The 23,778-nt window shown below is 35.5% G+C and overlaps 2 protein-coding genes across 3 annotated transcripts; one reads left to right on the plus strand and one right to left on the minus strand.

The window, feature by feature from the left end:
* The first annotated feature begins 1,645 nt into the window (after window positions 1–1,645).
* On the plus strand, window positions 1,646–4,011 carry LOC123540350 (uncharacterized). Its single transcript, XM_045325302.2, has 3 exons — window positions 1,646–1,817; window positions 2,388–2,873; window positions 3,403–4,011. The coding sequence occupies exons 1-3, from the start codon at window positions 1,697–1,699 to the stop codon at window positions 3,852–3,854; spliced, it is 1,059 nt and encodes a 352-aa protein (XP_045181237.2). The 5' UTR covers window positions 1,646–1,696; the 3' UTR covers window positions 3,855–4,011.
* A 6,764-nt stretch (window positions 4,012–10,775) lies between these two features.
* Window positions 10,776–23,099, minus strand: LOC123540616 (26S proteasome non-ATPase regulatory subunit 14). Of its 2 annotated transcripts, none has more exons than XM_053526970.1 (10): window positions 23,035–23,099; window positions 20,713–20,773; window positions 19,345–19,419; window positions 18,728–18,847; window positions 18,046–18,116; window positions 17,730–17,880; window positions 17,172–17,279; window positions 16,081–16,281; window positions 14,753–14,815; window positions 10,776–11,064 (listed from the first exon to the last, which is right to left on the minus strand). In XM_053526970.1, exons 2-10 carry the CDS (start codon window positions 20,758–20,760, stop codon window positions 10,966–10,968), a joined length of 936 nt encoding a protein of 311 aa, XP_053382945.1. In that variant the 5' UTR covers window positions 20,761–20,773; window positions 23,035–23,099; the 3' UTR covers window positions 10,776–10,965. The 2 variants fall into 2 exon arrangements, with proteins under 2 accessions (XP_053382945.1, XP_053382944.1); XM_053526969.1 differs by having other exon boundaries at window positions 20,713–20,772; window positions 23,006–23,087.
* Between the last annotated feature and the right edge of the window lie 679 nt (window positions 23,100–23,778).

Here is a 23,778-nt window from a genome sequence, read left to right on the forward strand (position 1 = left end):
TACATTTTGTATTGTATGCTACCGAACTACTTTCATTTAATTGCATGACCAGACTAAGTTCTATAAATAACGCACACAAAAACCTTTTATTTTAACACCACCAAACATTTAAGATTTCGTTCGATAACAAAACAACAATCAAAAAGGTGGAGGCATAAAATAAGAGGGTCATTACAACAGTAGATAGATTTGGGATTTTGTATTCGGCTCTCATGGATTTAGCCAGAACAGATCTCACGAGGTGCGCAAGCAAATCCACGATCGAAATACTATTATAATAACCCTATTTTATATAACCTGTATTTCGTGTAGTTAGTTCCTTAGTTCATAACACCAGCAGATTGTTAGTCACATAGACACAATTTAGATCCAGAGCCCAGCTTTTAAAGGTTAAAGCCCCTAGATCTGTAATTCCGGAAATACTTCCATTTTTTGTTAAAAATAACTTTAAACCAGAATCGCCTGTCCCGTCGTCCGTCCCGCAAGGCCGTCACCTCGGGAACCCCGGTCGGGTGACTCCTAGAGGGGAGTCGGTACCCCACTGCTCGGACTGTCTCGGGCTGGGAAGACCAGCGATCACGCCGTCCAATATGGTTTTCTTACGAGTCCAAATATATCTCCGTATCGTACAGAACAGTGTTAAATAACCTAATAAAACCATACTCTTTCTCTGATGACATTTTATATATAAAAGTTTTGGTTGTTATTTTTTCAGCAAACTACATATAACTTTTTAAATAATAATAATAATAATTATTATTATTATACCAGATTTATATAGCGCCCTTTTCATGATCAATTTCACGTTCAAAGGCGCTTTACATAGTTCAAATGCAGCCATACATGGCGCATAATTCATCCTCTACTAGTACAGACACAGAGCGGTCTAACCAGGGGAACAGAGTGAGACAAAGCCCCCACGGCAGAGAGGTCAGAAATCAGATACAGGCTTGTCCGGCTGACTTAGCCTAACTCGTTGCGAATAGACAGCCTGGTTCTTTAACGTGCCCAGTGTATAGCACTGATACACGCAAGGATTGCCTGGGTTCCTGACCAGTACACCTCTAGTTGGGTGGGAAACACTGAAAAGCGTTTCTGAAAATTCCCGAGTAGCTGCCGGGGATCGAACCCCTGACCTCAGGATTGGAAGGCCAGTGTGCAAACCACTGAGCTTACCGTGTTGGGTATGCAACATTTTTTAAGAATTCATAACCATGTTGATATATATATATATATATATATATATATATATATATATATATATATATATATATATATATATATATATATATATATATATATATATATATATATGATTTAATTAAACAAGAGTTGTCCTAATGCCCCAAATAACGCCTGGTTATGACAAAATTATATTTAGTACACTGTGAATTTATTTTTAGCAGATGAAGTATTACTTTTCATATTAGCAGACTAAGAAACGCTGAAACCACATGTACACAGACTGATCTTTACCTTTTCAAACCTAGTGGATAATGTGTAACTGGGGACGAAAAACTCCCCTAGCGCTGTATCAGTTTAATGGGATACCGCTGCACAAGACATTGGAAGTTAGTTGGACTTATCGGAATGAAACTTTATCTTTCCTTTCCTTAAGCCTACTCTTATCATGAAAAAGATAAGATCACTGATATAGGGACATTCATATAAAATTTAAGTATGCCAGCGTAGTAATATGTGTATTACATTTAGCTTAGCTGCTGTATTTCTGGTAGTCCAGGTGCCGTATTGTTTTGGAAATAATGATCCCTTGTCAACAGCACTTTGGAATAGAATTGAGGCACTAGAAAGAAGAGGTACTGAATAAAAAATTATATATAAATGATAATTCATTCATAACTTCTCATTAAATATGCTACATGCACGAAAATAAGGGTAGAATAAGTCACAAGGGACCTATTGATAATAACAGACGTCTATATGATAGGTAAACTAGATATCATTTCGAATGAGATAAAATCTCATCTGAAATGTGTATAGAATTTAATTAACGAAGTGGAACAGAACACCATAAGTAATATTGAGGAATGATACAAGTTGGCGAAGACCAATCAAGTAGTTCATTTGAAGAAGTTACATATCCTAAGGATAGTGCTGAGAGACGGATACTATAATTATGCTACCATAAGCTCATCCTGGTTCTCCTGAACCAGTTGAGCTTAATAGAATCCACACTATTTTATACATAGTTAATTCAATGGAAGATTACGTTATACCTAAAGGACATAATAAAGAAACTTATACAACGACCACAGTTACGCTTGATATTCTATGTCGCAGCTAAAGCGGTCATAACACCCATTTAAATATACTATAGTTCATATTTGACTGAGCCATAATTATCATTATTAATCTTTAACTTTCAGACAAGGAACAGTCGATGAAAATTGATGCACTGGAACAACGAGTTAGTCTTTCCAATGAGAAACTGACAATCTTCTCTACATTGAATGAAAATATCAAAAAAGAGCTTGCTGTCAAAACCAAGAAACTAGAAAAGCAAGATGACATCCTTGCAGCACTTCAGAAAGATATAGAACTTCAAACGTTAGAAGCTGCTGTAAACAGAAGAAAAATTGAAGTGCTCGAGTTGAAAGTTCATGAGCTACATGCAAGACTAACAGAGACAGAACAAGTGTCTGTTCAGCCTGAAGACAGACCTGAAGTGTCAAATGAAATTAATGTCAAACTGAACGGAACTGAAGGAAACGATGACAAAAATAAGCATCTCAACACTCTTAATTCAAGAACAGAAAGCGCTAATCACAGAACAGTTGGAGAACTACTGGATAACACAAGTGGAAACATGCCAGACAAAGCAGTCTATGGACAACTGAATAACAGAGGAATTGGTATTTTTTCATCACAAATTTTAAAGATATTCGTCTTTCATCGAATGTCAATAGTATGTTATAAGATAATTTCATATCATAACTTCCCCACTTAAAGGAAGGATGTAATACTAGGTAAATTAAATGAAAACAGGTCATTATGAAACTCTTCTAGTTGTTTAAAACAATGAGAACTACTGCAAGTAGACGTACAGACCATGGCCTGGAGATGATTTTCACAAGCATGGCGTGTCATTTAATGATTCTATCATAAATTGGATTAGATTATGCAATGTAAATCCAAGCATACTTCAAAATGCACAAGAGCAAGACCGAAATTCATCCCGAACCTCCATCCGCTTCCCTATTACACACAACACCACCTTCCATTTGTACCTGAAAACATTTTCCTGCACAGTCATCCGTTTAATGCTAGCATCGTCGCTGAATGTGTCAATATTTTCAAATGCCTATTGTTTACCACTAACAACATGTTATCTACAAATAATTGGTTAAAGACATACATTTATTTGGGGTTTTTTCCTTCCAGGAAGACATGCAGTTCAAAGGTTTTTAACCGGTGGCGTGCAAGAAGGCCCAGTAGCATTCCATGCAGTTATATCAAAGGCGCTTGTTCAACATTTGGGTATTGATCAGAATATTGTTTTTGACGTAGTAGAACTCAATCTCGGCGGAGGTTACCACAACCAGCATGGACTCTTCATTGCTCCAAAATCTGGACTTTATATTTTCTCGACATCACTTTTGAGCTATGTAAATGCAAAAGCCGAGTTTGATGCATCAATAGTGAAAAATGGAAACATTCTTGCCTCTGCCTTCGGTCATGGAGATTCTGGGAGACATGATCAAGGCTCAGTTACCGTGGTGACACAATTAAATGTTGGTGATGAAATCAGTGTGAAGAATAGAGTCATTGCCGACGACGCCTACTGGGGAGACAGATACTCAAGTTTTATGGGAATATTAGTTATTGAAATGTAATGACCAATTCTAGCCTTTGGTTTCAAACTGTACATCACTTAAACCATTTTAGAATAGAAGTTACTAGTATATCATTTTGTCTAGCAACATAGAATTATAAAAGACTAAAATACTGATATATTAAGTCTTAAAAATAAAAACAAGCATTTATCAACTACACCGTATTATTCCTTAACCGTTATAAATTTCAAGATCACTGTGGCCATAGACAAGTATGTCATAAAATTTGATGGCCACAGAATCAAGTGTTGTCAAGCTATTGATAAGTAACCATTTTAGTCTATGACCTTCACTCATTGATCTCTGAATAATAAGGTCGTCCTCTGATAGCACACACTAATGATCCAATGAAGTCCGACATTCCTATTAAAGCGAAAACATTATCCAGTTACTGACTGGAAACTGTTTCTGTCTCGGGGTCAGAGTTTGAATTCCTGACCTAAAAAAAACAATAGGGATCATAACCAATAATGTTGTGGAGTTTAATGGCTAGAGAATTAGGCTTTTTCCACGTATTGATCAGAGACCAATTGACCAGGTCAATGTCATTGTGACCTTGATTCCTTAAACCTACTGACCCAATAACAATTGGTATCATCTTCTGGCCGCAGGCAATCATCTGACGTTTGACAGTCAAGGTAGGAACACTCCAGTTATTGGTCAGAAATAGTCTTCAGTCACTGTGATCTTGAGCTTCGATTCATTGACCTCTGAAACGAATTCACCAGCATTCAAAAGAACCTATCGGTGTAATTGTTGTTTTAATTGTTGTTGTTTTTTGTTATTGTCTACGCGATCTTTGTGGCTGGAGACGTTGTTGAAAACATATATGGTTCAGACAACAAAATATTTTAAAATAACAAGAATGATATGACCTTGTATGTAGAATCCCTGAGAATGATTGATAGAATAATACTATAAAGTGCAAAAAGGGACATATTCCAAAACAAAATATCCTCGACAACTTCATATTAAAGATGCATATTAAATTTCACTGGAATTGGAATTGTTTCGAAGTATAAACAGAGGCACCGCTATGCGGAGCAAAACACTCCAAAAGCAATGTGCCTATCGAGTTTGCGAATCATAGGTCGAAGTAGTCAGAAGTTACTGAGCGAAAACTTTGCAAATAGACAGAAAGACGACCTGCAGCCATCACATAATACTGACAATTTTGCATGATACTGACTAGGACCTTAGGAGCCTCAAAATCAAAAGGAATCCAAGATATATGTTCCTTTTACACTAACGGTCACTGAAATCTTAACTTTTGACCCACTGACCTCGAAATCATTATAGGTCATCCATCCACTGTCTATAAGAAATGTGCCTGTCAACTTTGGACGTAGTAATCAAGTCATTCTCAAGATGTCCTTTCCGTACCTGTAACGTATTAATCTGGCGGCCCTTTCACGCTTCCGTACAATCAACATTCATTACCCAAAAGGCATTTTGAAAATATGGCTGAAATGTTTAGGTCAGCAACTCTCAATTACAGAAATATCTGACATCTGAGGCTTATACTGACACTTTTAGACATCATCAAAAAGGGTCACTAAGAGCGATTTGACAAAGTTCGAAAAATCTCATATACCCTTGTTCCGTTACGGACCCCTTTGGGGCTTGAATTGCTTCCCCGAACAAATACTTTTTTCATGGATAGAAACCTCACATGTCGTGCTCAAACGTTGATGTTTTAAATGGTAAGAACGAGCTAAAAACTGACTGCAAAAAAGTCCACGCGCATACTTTTAGACAGGGTGATCCTTGCGCGTGACCCCCGACTGGAGACAAATACAAATGCGACTTTCATTCTCACGTTTAGCCTATGTATTTTCCTTTTTTTATAAATTCAAGGAAAGGCTAATGGTCGTTTGATGTAATTTTCTGTATTGTCAAAACCATACCATAATGGGATTGTACAAATGTGCCAGGTGTCCAAACGTTACTGAGCGGAAACGGATTCTGTAATAAAAGAGATCTAAGATTTTGACAAACTGACCTCAAAATCAATCAGGTCCATGTACAGCACCTGGGTAACGAGCCTGCCAAGTTAGAGGATCGTAGGTAAATGCGTCCTCAAGGTATTGAGCGGAAATGTTTTTGTGAACACAATGAACTTGATTTTTAACCACCTCAAAACCAGTAAGGTCATGTACTGCCCATGGTAATGAAGATCGTAGGTAAAAAGGTTCTCCAGATATTGGGCGGAATTTTTTTTTATACTTACAGTCCCTTGGTCCCAAGTTTGAGGGTCAAAGACCAAGGGATTCTCAGAATACTGAGTGAAAAAGATGTTGTATTAATTAACATTCACCGAAACCTTGACCTTTGACCTCAAAATCAATAAGGGTCATCAACTGTCAAAGAGCAGGTTTGAAGATCATATGTCAAAGCATTCTTAAGTTATTGAGTGGGGACATGATTGCTCACAGATGGACAAACAGAAGGACATCAAAGAATATGTCCCTTCGGGTGCATAAAAACGGGGTATAACTCAAGAAATAAAAGATGGACATTACATTTATCAAAATATGTGCTGTCAACTTTATGTTGTTGATGTACACAATGTTTCATTTGAGTTGATGGAAACTTTAGGATTTGAATATACAAGATAGTGCAGTGTGACAGACAATTCAAACACTAAATATGCCTCCTGGGGGCATAAAGAGATAAAAACCTATGATCCCTAATGAAATTAATCTTGCACATAAAGGCTACACACCTACAATTGTGACAGTATTTCTCCAAAATTGAAAAGAAATCAGAAAATCAACAACAAAATAACAAACAAGACAGGCAACACAATACCAATAAGAAATAACACAAGAGCTGTCCGTAAGACAGCGCGCTCGACTTTTCTCAGTGCTTGACTCTGAATTAGAGCTTTACCAGTAAAAACTTTAACCAAAAAATTGAAAGAGGGGTATAACTCTTTCAAAATTCAAATCAGAGTTATGGGGATTGTTTTTCCTGGTGTAGACTTTGATAGTAAATAAGTATTTTAAGTTTCAAGTCAAAAGCTTTGAAAGAAACAGAGATATTTGACTTTATAAAAAACTTTAACCAAACATATTTAAGTTAAAAAGGGGCATAAATCTGTCAAAATTCAAATCAGAGTTGTGCGGAGTGTTTCTCCTGGTGTAGACTTTGATAGTAAATAATTAATTTAAGTTTCAAGTCAAAAGCTTTGATAGTAACAGAGATATTTGACTTTATCAAAAGCTTTAACCAAACAATTCTAAGTTAAAAAAGGGGCATAACTCTGTCAAAATTCAATCAGAGTTATGGGGATTACTTCTCCTGGTGTTGACTTTGATAGAAAATAACTATTTTAAGTTTCATGTCAGAAGCTTTGATAGTAACAGAGATATTTGACTTTATCAAAAACTTTAACCAACGGCGACGCCGCCGGCACCGACGATAAGGCGAGTGCAATAGCTCTACTTTTTCTTCGAAAAGTCGAGCTAAAATGGGCCATCTACTGACCATAGGCAATCAACATATAAAGTTTGACAACTGTATATTATAGCTGCCTTTACTCACTGTGACCTTGATGTTTGAACTGCTGACCAATAATATATTAGGGGTAATCTACTGACCACGGGCAATCATTCTTTAGTTTGACCACTGTTGGCTAAAGCAGTCTTTTCTTACACTCGCATTCCAGAGGTCTTACATAGTTCCCTGGTCCGCCTTGGGATTTTGACGAACCTCTGATGGATGAGAATGACTCTTTCTGAGCAGAAATGGTTTTCAGTCTCTAGGTTACTGTGATCTTGGCATTTGACCTACTAAATCCCGAATCAACAGTGGTCATTTATTGACCACAGAAAATCACCCTATGTAGTTTGATGAATGCGTACCAAAATGCACTTTACTTATTGAGCTGAACTCGTTTTCGGTCTCAATGTCACTGTGACCTAGACATCAGATCAACTGACTTTGAAGTAACAACGACCAACTACTGACTGAAGGCAGTCAGCATATAAAGTCCGACAACTGTAGGTCTTTTTTACTTACTGAGCAGAAACCATTTTAGTTTCAAGGTCAATGTAGCCTTGGTCTTTGAAATTAACGACTTATGAAACAATAGGAGCCATTTACTGGCAATCACCCAATGTGTTTTGACTATTCCAAGTGGGTTTGAATGCATATAAAACTGGAAATAGAATTAGAAAGTCTTGGTATGTATGAAGTGTCCAGATGGAGAGTGATTGTTACACGACTTCCTTCTAAAGAGAGTGCACTAACTATAGAACTCATCCAGTGACAACAGGCACATGAAGTTCAAGTGTTGTATGCCCAAGCTTTCGTTACTTATGAAAAACTGTTTTAGCCTCAAGATCATATTGACCTTGAACCGACAAAACTATAGGTCATATACTGACATGAGGCAATCATCCTACGTTAATTGTTGACCAAAGTGTTCTCTAGTTAATGCTCTAACACCTAATTGTCTGCCCAAGGATAACAGACAGACAAGAGCAAAACAATATACCCCCCTGTTGTCCATAAGGGAGTCGAGGAGGAGTAGGGTATGACATTTGATGCAATCTAAATGCTTGGAAGCATACCACTCTCATGTGTCAAGTCCTCTGGTACTCAAACGGACATTATTTTCCACATAAAAAGCATTTGTCTTCCTCAAGCCAGCTTGATCTTCTCCTAATAAAGATTTTCCAAAGCAGGGTTTGAAATTTGACGCCCAAACCATAGCACAAACAACTTTCTGCACATTAAGGTAATTCTGCACATTTAATAAACCAGAAGTGATGGCGTAATGTTCTTTATCCAGAAAACATAGAATAAAGCCTGGATTCGGCATGGATATGAAAATCATTTTATGAATTAATGGCAACCCTTGAGTAAAGTTTTTACAGTGGCCCTTTTACTATCTTTCTAAAGTTAAAATATGACATTTAAACATATGACATCTTAATTCAAAATAATGCCATAAAATTTGCCTGAAATGTACAATTCACTTTATTAAAGTTTAATCAAGGTCAAATATCTCAAAATTAAGCACATGCAGCTATACATTTTATTTCACCGCATTACAGACCGTATGTTTATTTATGACTGTGAGAAGTTTCATTAAAATCTACACTGTAGAAAAATAATACATAATAATATTATACATCCCTTCGGGCATATAAAATTGCACGAGTTCCAAATTTTTCAAATTAGTCTAGTAATAAATCAAGCACGCATCTTTTTTATTTGCTGAATTTTCTAAGTATATTCTGAAGTTTTGAAAAATCAGGGTTTAATCAAATTCTGCATTGCAGAAAAAATTTCAAGACAAACGTGCAGAATACCTTGATAGTGATATTGCTGATGAGAGGTTGTAACTTTCTTGCATTTGCAGAGTTATAAGCCTTAACAGAACAAGAGCTTGTAGAACACAAAATGCACCCCCCCCCCACCTTGATGCATTCAGTAATTGGACAAGAAACAGAAATTATTTGCTCACTGTTAACAAAAGTTTTACTGTTCTGGCTTAATGTGGCCTTGAACTCAAAATCAACAGGGGTCATCTGCTGGTCATGATAAACCTCCCTATAAAGTTTCGGTATCCTAGGCCCAAGCCTTATCAAGTTATCGTCCGGAAAGGGTTTAACTGTTCTGGGTCAATGTGACCTTGACCTTTGGCCTACTTACCTTAAAATCTATAGGGGTCATCTACTGGTCATGTCCAATCTCCCTATCAAGTTTCGTGATCCTAGACCCAAGCGTTCTCAAGTAATCATCTGGAAACTGTTTAACTGTTCCGGGTCACTGTAACCTTGACCTTTGACCTACTGACCTCAAAATCAATAAGGGCCATCTGCTGGTCATGATTAACCTCTCTATCAACTTTCATGATCCTTGGCCCTAGAGTTCTCAAGTTATCATCCAGAAACCGTTTAACTCTTACTTGCCAATGTGACCTTGAACTTTGACCTACTGACCTAAAAATCTATAGGGGTCATCTGCTGGTCATGTCAAACCTCCCTATCAATTTTCCTGATCCTAGGCCCAAGCCTTCTTGAGTAATTGTCCGGAAACCGTTTTACTGTTCCTAGTCACTGTGACCTTGAACTTTGACCTACTGTTCTCAAAATTTATAGGGGTAATCTGCTGGTGATGACCTACCTCCCTATCAACTTTTACGATCCTAGGCCCAAGCATTCTTGAGTTATCACCCGGAAACTGTTTAACTGTTCCGGGTCACTGTAACCTTGACCTTTGACTTACTGACCTCAAAATTAATAGTGGTCATCTGCTGGTCATGACCAACCTCCACATCAATTTTCATGATCCTAGGCCCAAGCATTTCTGAGTTATCTTTTGGAAACCGTTTAACTGTTCCAGGTCACTGTGACCTTGACCTTTGATATACTGATCTCAAAATGAATAGGGGTCATCTGCTGGTGATGACCAACCTCCCTATCAACTTTCATGATCCTAGGCCCAAGCGTTTTTGAGTTATCATCCAGAAACGGATTGGTCTACATACAGACCGACCGACCGACAGACATCTGCAAAACAATATATCCCTCCTTCTTTGAAGGGGGGCAAAATAAAATTAAAGCATCTGCTGAAATTGTCCAAAAGATATAAATCAAGTTGTTTGTGACATGTATGCAATACGTTTCAGACTTTCTTCTTCTTGTATACAGTTAGGACATTTATTGTTCTGAATTTTGGCAACTCAGATGCATACTGAAGACATGAATGCATACCTGTACAAGTATGAAATCACAAATGTGTATAAAAAGACAAAGTTCATATACAGAAGTGTAAATTTTAATTGAAATATATTAATGCCTTGAACATAAGCATAATCAGATGGAAATAATGTTGCATGAAATCTCTGTACATTCTGTGTCTCCTTTATTTTCTAAGCACCGATCTGTAAATTTCTTTCCATACAACTGATGATCTGAGTGTATCCTAACAAATTTCAGGATGAAATAGATGCAGAAATTTCTTTGCTAACGTACAGACACTGAATGTTCTTATGAAATGTTTCAACACCTACATGTATCTGGTACACAAATAATTGTAATGTAATACAATCTGATGAATCAGCATAATGTTAAAATATGTTCGGTGTTTTGTGACCTCATTTAAACACAACAGTATGTAACATGGCCCCTAGACACTGTGTTATATTCTCTGTCATCAGTACATCTACATGTTCCTCCAGATGGCGTTTTGGATCCTGAAATATACAACAAAGAGCAAAAATAATTATTGTTCTAAACCCATTTAGTATTACAAGAACTTGACCATCATTTTTGGAGCACTTGTCCGAAGGAATACTTAACCAATATTCCTAATTATTTGTTTATGATTACAGTAATGGGTAATTAAGACTTAACCTTTTCACCTGGCCTCATGGCTACTTCACATTTTACCTTTTACCCTGTTCCAAGAAATAGGGAAATTATTTTAACTGAGCCCTGGTACCATATTTATCAATGTTCTAAGTCTGAAACATTATCTCTAAAAGCTAAAGTTGCTGTAACTTCTGAAATGCATCTGAACTGCTGATTTTTTGTTTGTTTGGGGTATAACGCCATTTTTTTCAACAGTATTTCAGTTTTGTAATGGCGAACAGTTGACCTAACCAGTGTTTCTGGACTCTGTACCAGTACAAACCGTTTCTCCACAAGTAACTGCCAACTTCCCCACATGAATCAGAGGCGAATGATTTCAGACACAATGTCTTTTATCAAATAGACTTTAGAGAACATACGCCTAGCTCAGTGATCGAATTCACGACCCTGCTATCTGTAGATCTGTGCTCTCCATACTGAGCCAAATGTTAGCTGTCTTTAAACAATAGAAAGTGCTGTATCCATACAAGTTTAGTGAGGGTATTAAATTAACAAATATAGGGCTAAAGAAATTCAGTATTTAAGTTTAAGTCAATGCTAATGAAACTGAGCCTAGGTTACATGTACATGCTTCAAGAATCCTAAAAACTATTCACAAATGTTAAACTAAAACATGCATACCTTGCAGACAACTATTTTGCATAAATAAGTCAGGCTTTCTTTGTAAAGGTTATACTGACATTATTAAAAGTATAATCAAAACTGTTTTATGTACAAGAATGTGCCAACCCATTACAACATTTATAAAAACTTGTATAAAAGAATTTTAAAATTATTAACAAATCTGAATGCTTTCCAAAACACAGTTTTTATTCCCATCCAATTTTAAAGTTACTCATTTTAAACAAGTATTAGATAAATTTATCACAAGTTTTCTTACTGTGATAAATGTTTTACTGATAACACCCTAGACATTCAAGAATGTGTTTTAAATCCAGACTAGCCCAACATTCTGAAACATGCAGCCTCTTATAGCTATTGTTTGATTCACAAATTCTGTTACAGGTTTTTGTGGGGCTTTTACCAGCTGATTAATAATAGTAATTACGAGGGGCGTTCAATATGTAATGTTACTCCGTATGTAGTTCCGTAACCGCTGGCTATTTTTAGATGCGGTTTTCGGCTCATTATAAAGCAATTTATTGGGAACACAATGCTATATGAATTATAAATATCGACAGGTTCAAAGTAAAAATATAATCATTTTAGTGAGGTGTACTTAGGTATACTGAACCATAATTATAATTTAGGTTTGTCCTGGGCATCCAGTCTCAGAAAAATAGAATAACTTGTAAAATCACAAAATTCTATCTTTTTTCTACGAGGTACAGCAATTTGTGATGAGTTTGAGTTTGTTTTAAACTATTTATTGCATTTTGAATTTTACAACACAACTAAAAATATCTAAACTCGAGGTTGATTCCATCTGGAATGGGTGTTGAGAGCGATTAATCAAAGTTGTAAGGACTAGTTTTGCAATCGAGAATTAAGATACTAGTATCAACTTTAAATACAAGAATTTTTAAACGATGATTATCGTGCCTGACAAAATTGCAGAGGCTTATTGTACTCACCTTATCATTTTTCGAGTAAAATATACACACTCAATTTTAAACTGTTATAAACATTTTTATTTTAGTTTTCATATGTTTTTGTGAAGATCATGATTTGTTTTATCTGTTTAAACTGAACATTGAACTATAGTTCTAGTTGTTGAATAGTAGAATCAAGGAATTGCATATTACATTCTCAATATTTCGGACATAAAATTGTCCAGTGTACCCGAGTACACCTCACTCAAATGATTATATTTTTACTTTGGATCTACAGATTTTTATAATTTATACAGCATTGTGTTGCCAATAAATTGCTCTATAATGTGCCGAAAACCGCATCTAAAAATGATAAGCAGTTACCGAACTACAGACGGAGTAACATTACATATTGAACGCCCCTCGTACACTTTAAGCAGTTCTAAACAATAAACATTCATATAAAACTTTTAATTTTTCAAACATCACAATACTCTTTGAAAATTCAGCAAATAAACAAGAGCACCGCCTTGCGGGTGCAGACGCTCATCTGATTTTTTTGTCTCTGTATAATAGAAATATTGTCCTACCCATGATTTTCTAAGTCCAAAAAGGGCCATACTTCTTACAAAAAGCATGATGGAGTTATGTTTTCTTGATATACAGAGTCAGCTTATGATGGTTAACAACTGACGCAAGTTTCAAAGCAATAGCTTTGATAGCTTAAAAGAAAATTTTACCTAAACATAAAACTTAAATAAGAAATCTGATATTTTCTAAGTCCAAAAGGGGTCATAATTCTTACAAAAAGCAGGATGGAGAAATGTTTCTTGCTGTATGGGGTCAGCTTGTGATGATGAACAAGAGTTGCAAGTTTTAAAGCAATAGCTTTGATAGTTTAGGAGAAAAGCTGACCTAAACTCAAGTTTTAACCAAGAAATCTGATTTTCTAAGTCCAAAAGGGGCCATAATTCTTGCAAAAAGCAGGATGGAGTTATGTTTCTTGCTGTTTATGGTCAGCTATTGTTGGTGAACAAGTGTTGCAAAGTTTCAAAGCAATAGCTTTGACAGTTTAGGAGAAAAGCTGACCTAAACATAAAACTTAACCAGGCAACGCCGACGCCAATCAAAAAATCAGATGAGCTAAAAAGACCAGGTTGTGTGCTTCATGTTTACTGGACGCATTTCAAAAGTTTGGACATCACCAAAGTTTTCATTATGGGAGCCTGCAGGATAATTTAAATTTTGATGATATTTTTGTGAATAGAAATTTTCTACACTGTAAACTTTACTGAAATTGTTACAACTTAACACATTATCTCTAATAATGTGTTAGTCTGTCTGCTTATTTTTTAGATAAATGACCCTGATGTAAGAGATTCGCACATTTCAAACAGCTCTGAACGCATGATTTGGAATTATTTCATGTGTCAACATTTTTTCTTATCAATTTTTAACTTAAATTAAAGTAATGTTACTGGTTTTATTTTATTAATGTATACACAGGATAACATTTATAACCAGGCTGATTTCCCTCTCAGTATGCCAGTGTCAGACTTTATTCTATGTTATAAAGATAAATTACATTATCCAACATCCAGAATTATCTTAAATTATCATAATGAAAACAAAAGACGGGAAAGAAAGTTAATTTTAACATCTTATAAATTTCAGCAGTAACTTAATTCATTATATTGTCTGCACTGTTCGCTATTCGATCAGTAAATTTTCAGTGAAAAGACACCCCTTCGAATAATTAATGGTACCGCCCATATTGAATAGTGGACCAGTCCATTTCAGACTAAGGTACAGACGGACAGAGTAGTTCCAATGCCTCTCTTCAGTGGTAAAGAACAACCTGTTACAGATTTTGTGAATCTAACAGTAGAATGCAAACTGCATCATTATAAACAGCCATTAATCAGCATGACAAAGTACAAGAGCAGCACTTAAGTTACAGGTAATGAAACATGTTTACCTGTTTCCCAACATTTTTTATTGCAAGTTGTTCTGGTGTCATGCTTTCTTCCTCCTCTAATGCCTGAAAACAACAGTAGCTCATTTTAAATATGCTGATCACTAGTTTAAATCATCTTTTTTATGTTTTCAAATATATATTTCCTATGCATTATAACTCATGATAATGTGATAATTTGTCATACAACTCAAGATGTGATAAATGTTATTTCTAAATCCCTAGTGTGTGTTTTGATGGAGAAGTTATTAGTTTAAATAAAAAAGAATAGCTATATCTGAATACTTAACTACAAATTAAATAAAATCACTTCAACAAGGGGAGGTCATTGGGTAAAAGTTATGTCATATTTTTTCTATTTAAAACTAAAATATGTCAGTGTGGATGTTCAACTATAAACAATCCCACCAAAAATGCTTTTAGAAATGATTAAGTATGACACATATAATTTTCCACATAAAAGATATATTTCCTAGCTCTTCAATTCAATTCTTCTAATAACAATCAAGTGACATCTTGTTAAAGGTAATAACTTGCAAAGAAACCTTTACTGGGGAACAGTTTAAATTACTGACTCGTTAACATTGAAATATTCCATTTGATAAACAGGGTCACCATTTGTTTGGAAGTTTCTGAAAATTTGTATTCGTAAGTGACCTTTGGTGCAAACACACTGATACGAAGACATCTTCAACTGCGCAGCTTTAAATACTGGCAAAAGCATTTGTTTACCTTCTAGGAAAATATATATTACAAGTTATAAACTGACTTTCAAAATATTTAGCCAGAAAGTACCTCTTTTTAAAATGATTTGTTCAGCAAAGTATTAGATCAGATGGAGGATCCTCAGTTGACATTACAAGCATAGGCTGGTACCTAGCTAGAAGTTGCTAGAACCACTGATCTTCAGCAAAAAAACCCCCCACAAGATTACTCTCTGGTGCACTCTTACCACTGAAACAAGGTTTCGAACCTACAGCTCTTAAGGAGCAAGAGATTTGCATGCAACAACCTTAAAAGTGCTTTCAAAGTGGTCCAATCTTTTATCATGAAAACAAACATACACATTTTATAACATTCAACATGTTACCTATACAGTTTGAACAAAATGGGAAACACTAAAATGTGTATGTTGTACAGAGGTTGTAGCTCTTGAGAGGTTAGTACACTAAGAAGTTTTTCTTCATAAGAATGAAACTATCTGACTGTGGTGATTCATCTAGTAACACGTATGTGCCATGTTAAAATTATCATAGTGTACAGCAATCATTATTTACAAGCAGACAGGTATTTGCTCAAGAGCATGTCCATATCAAGAGGTTAGATTGTACCTTGTGATAATTTTTGGCGAGTTCCAACATCTCCTTGACAACTGTTTCATTGGTAGAACAATGTGTTTTATAATCTTGTAATGTGAGGCCATCTGCCCAAGATTTCTTGTGGAGATTCAACAACATCTTCTGTTCCAGCTCGTTTTTCCTGTAGTTGATGGCGATTGAATAATAATGACGATTGAGACCATGTATAAGAGCCTGAAAAGCAGATATTGTTATCATTATTATTCAGAGTGGTTTGTTTGTTTCTTGTTTGTTTTAAGTCAAACTAACAAAATTGAAGTCATATGGCAACTCTCTAGTTTCAATGGTACAGGAAAATACAAGGTGCCGGACTAGAAATTATTTTAGACACAGGCAGGCACCTGGCTAGAACTACTAACTGGCTGTAAACCAGCTTACTGGATTCCACATATGACAGACAAGCAAGACTCAAAACCACAAAGGTCATGAGCACTTTGAAATTCTAAGAGAAAGGGACAATTTAAAGCATGAAAAGTTAAAATTGGACATAATTTTAAGTTAAAATAACAGAGTTATATAACTTGTTTTCATCTAATGATGCTGAAAACATGTGTGAAGTTTGAAAGCTTTTAGCCAAGTAGTTTCTGAGAAATCTGCTTACAAGCAAAACTTTAACCTGAAATTCTTAGTTGATAAGAGGCATAATTGTGACAAAATAAAAGCTAGAGTTATGTCACTTGTTCCGTGAGATCAACATGATGTCAAAGATGTGTGAAGTTTGAAAGCATTTGGCTAAGTAGTTTTTGAGAAACCTGATTACATGCAAAACTTTAGCCTGAGCTTTGTAATGCGGACACCAATGACAATGAATGGAGATTACAAAAGCTCTACTATCTGAAAACTTTCCAATAGTTGAGCTAAATAACATGCATTTGTCCACTTTGCTGATGATGTATACCAAGTTTTGTTTGAATTGGATGAAAACTGTTAAGAGTTGAGTACACAAGTAGTATGATAACAGGCAGATGAACTGTTCAAACAGAGTAATGTCCCAGGTCTTAAGCATCTGGTGTATAAAATTTAATTTTTATTAAAAATTTGCCATCAATGGCAGCCCTGGTTACCTGTATAGAGGGTTTATGTAAATGTCCTAGGTTAGAGGTTGTCTGTCTGGGCTCCTGTCCTAGTACCATCATGTTGGGATTGATCAATCTAAATGCATCTATCACCACCTGTAAATAGAAAGAATATATATGACGTTTTTATACATTAACAAAAAACAACTTACATGTAGACACAATTCCAGAGCATGTTTTAGTAATGTTTTATTGCCCAATTTTTTGCTAATTGTTAGCAAGACATGATCCAGCACAAAACAGTATCAGAGCTTAAAATCAGAGCATCTGTATCTAACATGACTTTTCAGTATTAACATAGCTGTGGATAGGGTCTTGATCCCCTAACAATCAAGGCAATCTCAGCTGTGTATAGGGTCTTGTTCCGCCAACAATTACGACACAAGGTATATGACACTATACCATCCTCAAAACTTCAGAAACTGCTACAGTTTGTCCGTTTGTTATATTTTTACAACCTAGCTTGCACCTTTAGTAAGGACTGCACCTGGCATTAAAACACTGTTCACATTCCACAACTTTAGTACCTATATACCATTGCCATACCTTGCCTTTGACACTCTGTATAGGATCTACAACCACTGCTACAGCTCGCTCTGAAAGTGCCTCAAAACTCTGTTGTGTATTTATATCTACCCCAGATAACCAGCAGCCAAATCCTGGATGGGAATGGTACCAGCCTACAACCATCTCTGGTCTAAAATAACAAATATATCACTGCTTTCACAAATGTAATTGCAAAACATCACAGCTTGAGGTATCTAACTTTAAATTTAATCATTTGCATATGCCTGAGATATTTGTTTTGATTTGTTGGATTTTGTTTTAACAGATTTTAAGTTATATTAATACATGTAGTTACCTGCCAGTCTGTTTGAGCATATCTAACATCTTAGCCTGGAATACAGGGTCTACTGCCTCCACACTAACACCCTATAAAAGATATCAATTTACATGAATGTATAAAATACTGTGATCTGATATGCTACATGTAATGAAATTAGCAAGCAGAAACACATCTGTTATTACTCCTTGTTTCTCAAAGAAAATCACTTTGTTAAGCAATTTGTCACGTCGACATAAATTCATAAGTTGACTTCGCAGCTTTAATGGAGGAAGGTAGATCCAAGGTGTAAAAAAACATACTTTCACCTCGGTACAACCATCACCATACTACCTGTCAGACAGATAGCTTCCAAACATGAAATCATTTTACCTCTCAAGCAGACCAGTCACAGATGCCTAACGCCTGACTAGGCCATAGGAAAAAAAATTACTTCGACAGTGTAATATTGACTGTTGCCACATGAATTTACTGTTCCTGACTCGGGCATAGCAAAAACATTAATAACTCTTGACAGTGTAATACAGAGTGCTGCAACATGAATTTACTGTTCCTGACTGGGCCATAGCAAAAACATCAATAACTTTGACAGTGTAATAAAGAGTGTTGCTACATGAATTTACTGTTCCTAACTATGGGGCATAATCAAAAACATGTAATAACTCTGACAGTGTAATATAGTGTTGCCACATGAACTTACTGTTCCCGACTGGGGCATAGCAAAGACATCAATAACTCTGACAGTGTAGTCATCTACAAACTCTCCTAACATCAAACCCATGACCTCCATTGGTACCCCAGCTCGACCGTGCTTCAACATCTGTAACAAAAACAACATCACTGTCATAACTAATCTCATATCATGATGTTCTGCCAAGTTATATCATTGTAAATCCTTATAATACATTAGGTCTGTTGAATGCTCCAATATTTCATTTAAGATTAAAATGAACAGCTGTAGTGTTGGTGTTTAAAAATGCAAACAGATTTCATTTTTCCTAACACTAGAACTGTTACTATAAGTAATATTTATTTCCAGTTTATATCTGTACATTTTGAAATAAGTTGACCTTTACTGCAAATTTTTAACGTTAATATCTGGTCGAGGATACTGAGCATAGGGACAGTCCAACTAGTCTTGAAACTCGCACCACGTAGTGACCCTACTTCTGATCAGTCTTTAAAACTGAACAATGGAAAGATTGTATTCTGAGACTTGGTCACAAAAATCAGTTCCATAACCTTAGCATCAAACTCTGCACACCTTCTGAAGAAATAAACACAACTTTGAGCAATACTGTAAATTTATTCCCTTACCTTTAATAGAGCAAGAGAAGAAATATAAACTTGTTCAGCTGTATCCACTGCTGGAGCATCTGACGGGGGAGCTCCCTGCAAGTAATCAATAGACAATTTCTCATTTATTGTACAACATGTACTAGCTTGCTTTATCATGTTTATTAGAAAATAATATGTCTGTCTCCTTTGTACCAAATTATGTCATGCTGTGAAATCATTATTATTCATGGCCTAGTAATGTTCATTGCTTTTGTGGTAAAGTCGTTTAAAGGTCCATTACTAAGGGAAAGTGAGTTGGCAATATTTTTCATAGCCAGTGCATAGACTTCTGCAAGACACTAAAAAATGAAGATTGGCAGGTCAAAATTTATAAAAGGTCTTTGGAACTCAAAGAAATGTATGTGTATTATGTTGAAATTTCAATGAATCGACAGAATGACCCCCCAGGTCTTTTTAACTTTCTTCATACTTCATAGAAAAATAATTGTACATATACTGCGATTTATTTCGAATTTCTACATACCAACTTTCATTTTCCAATAAAATGAAATAGTTTCTGTGCTTTTTAAAAGAAATTAAAATGTTCACTTTCCTTAGTATTGGACCTTTAAGGCACTGACCTCCAGATTTTGGCTAAAAATGATCTTTCTTTAAAATTGAAGTTTGGTCATATTATAAAAATTAGAACACAAGCTAATATTTTTCAACTGTGTTAAAAATGCCAACTCAAAAAGAAGAAAAATCATGCCTGAGTCGGAAATCGAACCCGGGCCACCGCGGCAATAAAAAATTTCCTGTGTTCTTGAGTCCAATACACCAATGGAAATTACGTACTTTGCAGTTGTTAAATATAAAGTTTCATAATTAAGGCAGTTTACCTCTGGTACCAGTTACAAATGCTTTCCAATTTTGAATGGAAAAAATAGTAAAACAACTACTTCTTATGTGTTTTCATAACATACAATCTGTTAGTCACTAAGATTTTAAGCCTTCTTAAGAAATTTAGCAATAATTTTCTGATATCTAAAAATTTTCTCTTTTTTCTTGTTGTATGATCTGGAGGTCAGTGCCTTTAAAGAAAGCTAATAAAAATTCCATTTATTTCATTTTTAAAATTTATTTCAACTTTACAATCTGAGACCCACAAATCAGGCCATTTCCAAACAGACTGTACAGGGCTTACAAATGTACCTGTAAATCAACATTTACCTTTTTCAAATACAAATGCTGGAATCTATTATATTAACTATTACACATTGGAAGTGCTGTGAAAGAGCCACATAAATATTCAATACCTCAAACCATGAATACAGCTAGACAGGTGCCAAAACTTTAACCTTTGGTTCAGTTAGTTTTGCATAATACAATAGGTCTTCAATCTAATACCTGTCCTAAACCATGCATTCCTCCACCAAGCCTTAATAGTCTGTCCATCACGTTTTTTTTTCTGAAATAAAAAAAACAATGAAGTCAGTATTATAAAGTGTAATGTTCATACATGCAGCATCAAGTTTGCCTCACCACTAGACTGTCACATAATTCAAACAACTAACATGAACCCAACCTACTGAAGTCATATGGCAACTTTTCACCTTGCAAAGTATGGTATAGCAGCAGGCCTTGTTTCATAAATTTGGGAATGACACTAAAACTGGTGGAAATGGGAAAATGTTCCTAGCAAATTGTCTAAACTGTTTTGATCAGAAGTAAAATTTATCTTCCATTTCTTGAAAACCTACTGAATTGAGAATTTGAGTTCTCAGCATCTTCTCCATCAAAGAAAAAGTATGATCAGCGCTATCTATCATGCGGATCTTTGCGTGCAATTTTGATAAAAACAAAAATGATGAATTTTAACATATATATTTTCTTAATTGCTTTAAAAAGTAGTTGGCCCCAACAGGGGGTTTGGGAATTGGGGATTCAGGGAAATTACCTCCTAATATTGGTGGTGGGGTCCCACTATAAATGTTTAAAATGCTATATTCTAATGGACTTTGAAGGCATTTACAGGACACATATTTAGTTTGTGTAAGGCAGCTGAAATGGTTGATATTGACTGACATTATGGACTGGGCAATGGCTCATTTGGCCCCATTCATGCACACACAGTATGGACACAGCTAGTTGCTCACAATGGAAAGTTTACCAAGTCTTTCAGTATCATTCATGTTAATACTTTTTCTTTATATATAACACAAGAGTTTTCTTGATTCTTTTGACCATAACTGCACTTAAATTGCTCCAAAAGTACAAAACAATCGGGTCGCGAAAATACGTGATATTTGGCATCTATGCACACTATTGAATTACAGCTTTTTGTTAACAAGTTTTTTATGCTTTATTCAATAAATATACTATTTTTAAGTGTTTTAGAATGTTTTTACTTACGCTAATTACAGTATGCAAGCAAATTTATTTGTTGATTTTTTTAGTTTGCCCGTATCGGCCATGTTTCTAAAAATAGAAACAGGACTGGGTTTCCCGATAATTTTTTAATTAATGGGCAAAAACAAACATTTATTATGCCAGAATAGTCTTGGTAAAATATTAGACTATTAAAAATATCTGGCCTGTAATATTTCAACAAATTCGCGTTCTTTACAAACTCTGAAAATTCGAAAAAAAAAATAATTTTCGCTTCGAACAATTTCATTTCAGTTTAAAAACACATACACATCTAACCTAGATCTGATTAAAGATATTTTGAAATCGTCTACAGTTAGGTCAGTTTATAATATGTTTTTAAAGTTATTTAAATTAGCGGTTACTATAGATGGCAATTTAATTCATCAGGAAACTGGTTTAATTGTCGTCTGCCGAGTATAGAGACATTAGAGTTGAAGAAAATTTGCGTTGGCGTTTTAAAATGTTCCAAAAAGTAGCCTGCCATTTCAATCTGATTGATAGCTAGATAAGATTAATTTCCGGTTATAATCGGTTAAATTGTCGTCTGCATCCTAACGCCTCAGGCAATGTTATCGGCATAGTTGACACGTGTTTGGAATACACGAGGTAATAAACAGTCCACTTTATTGATTTTCTACACAAGCAGACCGCTGGTTACTGTCTCACTTGGCATTATCATTTATGTAGCTATTAAATAAAATAATCGCCAGTTCTTGTCGCCAAAATGGAAAAATATTCGCCATTTAAATAAAATAATCGCAAATGGCGATAATGGCGACTGACAGCGTGAGCCCTGCAGAGGGGTGGGGGTGGAGGGGTTGGGAGGCCTTTGCTCCCCTGCTTTTTGCCATGGGACTCCTATTTTTCACAGGAATGGAGTCCAGGACTCCTTTTTTTGAAATCCTAGTGAAAGCCCTGCCGTATTCATATTGATTACCGGACCACTAGACAGCCCTGTACTCCTGACCTGCGGATAGACGGACGGACAAGAGCAACTCTCAGTGCCCGCCACCCTCACAAAAAAATTTGGGGAGCACTAACACGTAATACACAAGTACACTGATTACTGGATGCCTTGAAAACTTCTAGTGGAAAGGCTAGTCATCCGATGGCGATGTGATTCTAAACAATCATGAATCAAAAAGTATGCACGACCATAATATCTTTTGGAAGCAATATATAATTTTCAAAATAGCATGTGTTGTTTCAGTAAGACAATCAAAATAATTGAAATATTGTCCTAAAAATTAAATGTATCAATAACACCTACAAAACAGTTGATAAACAATGATATTCTACCGGCGACTGACTTGCAAAATTAACCGGAAGCGGAAACTACTTCACACGGTATAGTAAAATAAAACATCGCTTTTTATACGAGACGTTGTCATCACCACAGGTGCTCGTCCAGTCTCCGTCTTCGTCTTCCAGTAAATGGTCAGGAGTCTGGTTCGACTGTAATGTTGACCAGTCTTATATGGGTGCCCCTTTAAAAAAAATTTCTATATACAGATACATTCAATGTATCAGTATATAGGGTGGAAAAATCAAAATTTTTGTTCGTTTAAGGATTAAAAACAGTGGTTTTTAACCTTTTTTTAACGGGGGACCCATATGGGCACCAAGACTGGACGAGCACCTGTGGTCATCACGAATAGTCTAAAAGACCTAGAGGCTATATACCAATAAAAGAAATTTTCTTTGTTTCATATAAAATTCAGCTACTTCAGATCTATTTTGATACAGTTTCTAGATTTTCACTCCGTCGTAGACCTATTTTCCGCAAGATATTCATAAATTTGCTTCAAGAAAGCGAAAAGAAAAAGGGGTGTTGAATAGCATGCAGTAAAATGCAAGTCAACTGAAGTCAGGTACCCTCATATTGCCGCATTTCAGAAAGCGGTTCGCAGAATAAACACCCTATATACTTTTATTTTATAGTAAACAACTCGAAAACATGAGAATATAAGCACGAGAATTCCATTTGAATTTGTGCATATCTTGTGCATATATTCAGACAGAACTTTTCCCCCTAAAAACATG

This window comes from Mercenaria mercenaria, chromosome 16, assembly GCF_021730395.1.
Source record: "Mercenaria mercenaria strain notata chromosome 16, MADL_Memer_1, whole genome shotgun sequence".
In the NCBI taxonomy this organism is placed as follows: domain Eukaryota; kingdom Metazoa; phylum Mollusca; class Bivalvia; order Venerida; family Veneridae; genus Mercenaria; species Mercenaria mercenaria.

Bases quoted from the DNA above. Each gene is read 5' to 3' on its own strand.
- LOC123540616 (XM_053526970.1), bottom strand. From the start codon at position 20,760: ATGGACAGACTATTAAGGCTTGGTGGAGGAATGCATGGTTTAGGACAG. The intron at 17,881-18,045 runs GTAACTACATGT...TTGTTATTTTAG, and splicing joins ATGCTCAAACAGACTGGCAG to ACCAGAGATGGTTGTAGGCT. The intron at 11,065-14,752 runs GTAAACATGTTT...TGTATATTTCAG, and splicing joins TAAAAAATGTTGGGAAACAG to GATCCAAAACGCCATCTGGA.
- LOC123540350 (XM_045325302.2), top strand. From the start codon at position 1,697: ATGTGTATTACATTTAGCTTAGCTGCTGTATTTCTGGTAGTCCAGGTG. The intron at 1,818-2,387 runs GTACTGAATAAA...TTTAACTTTCAG, and splicing joins TGAGGCACTAGAAAGAAGAG to ACAAGGAACAGTCGATGAAA. The intron at 2,874-3,402 runs GTATTTTTTCAT...TTTTCCTTCCAG, and splicing joins ACTGAATAACAGAGGAATTG to GAAGACATGCAGTTCAAAGG.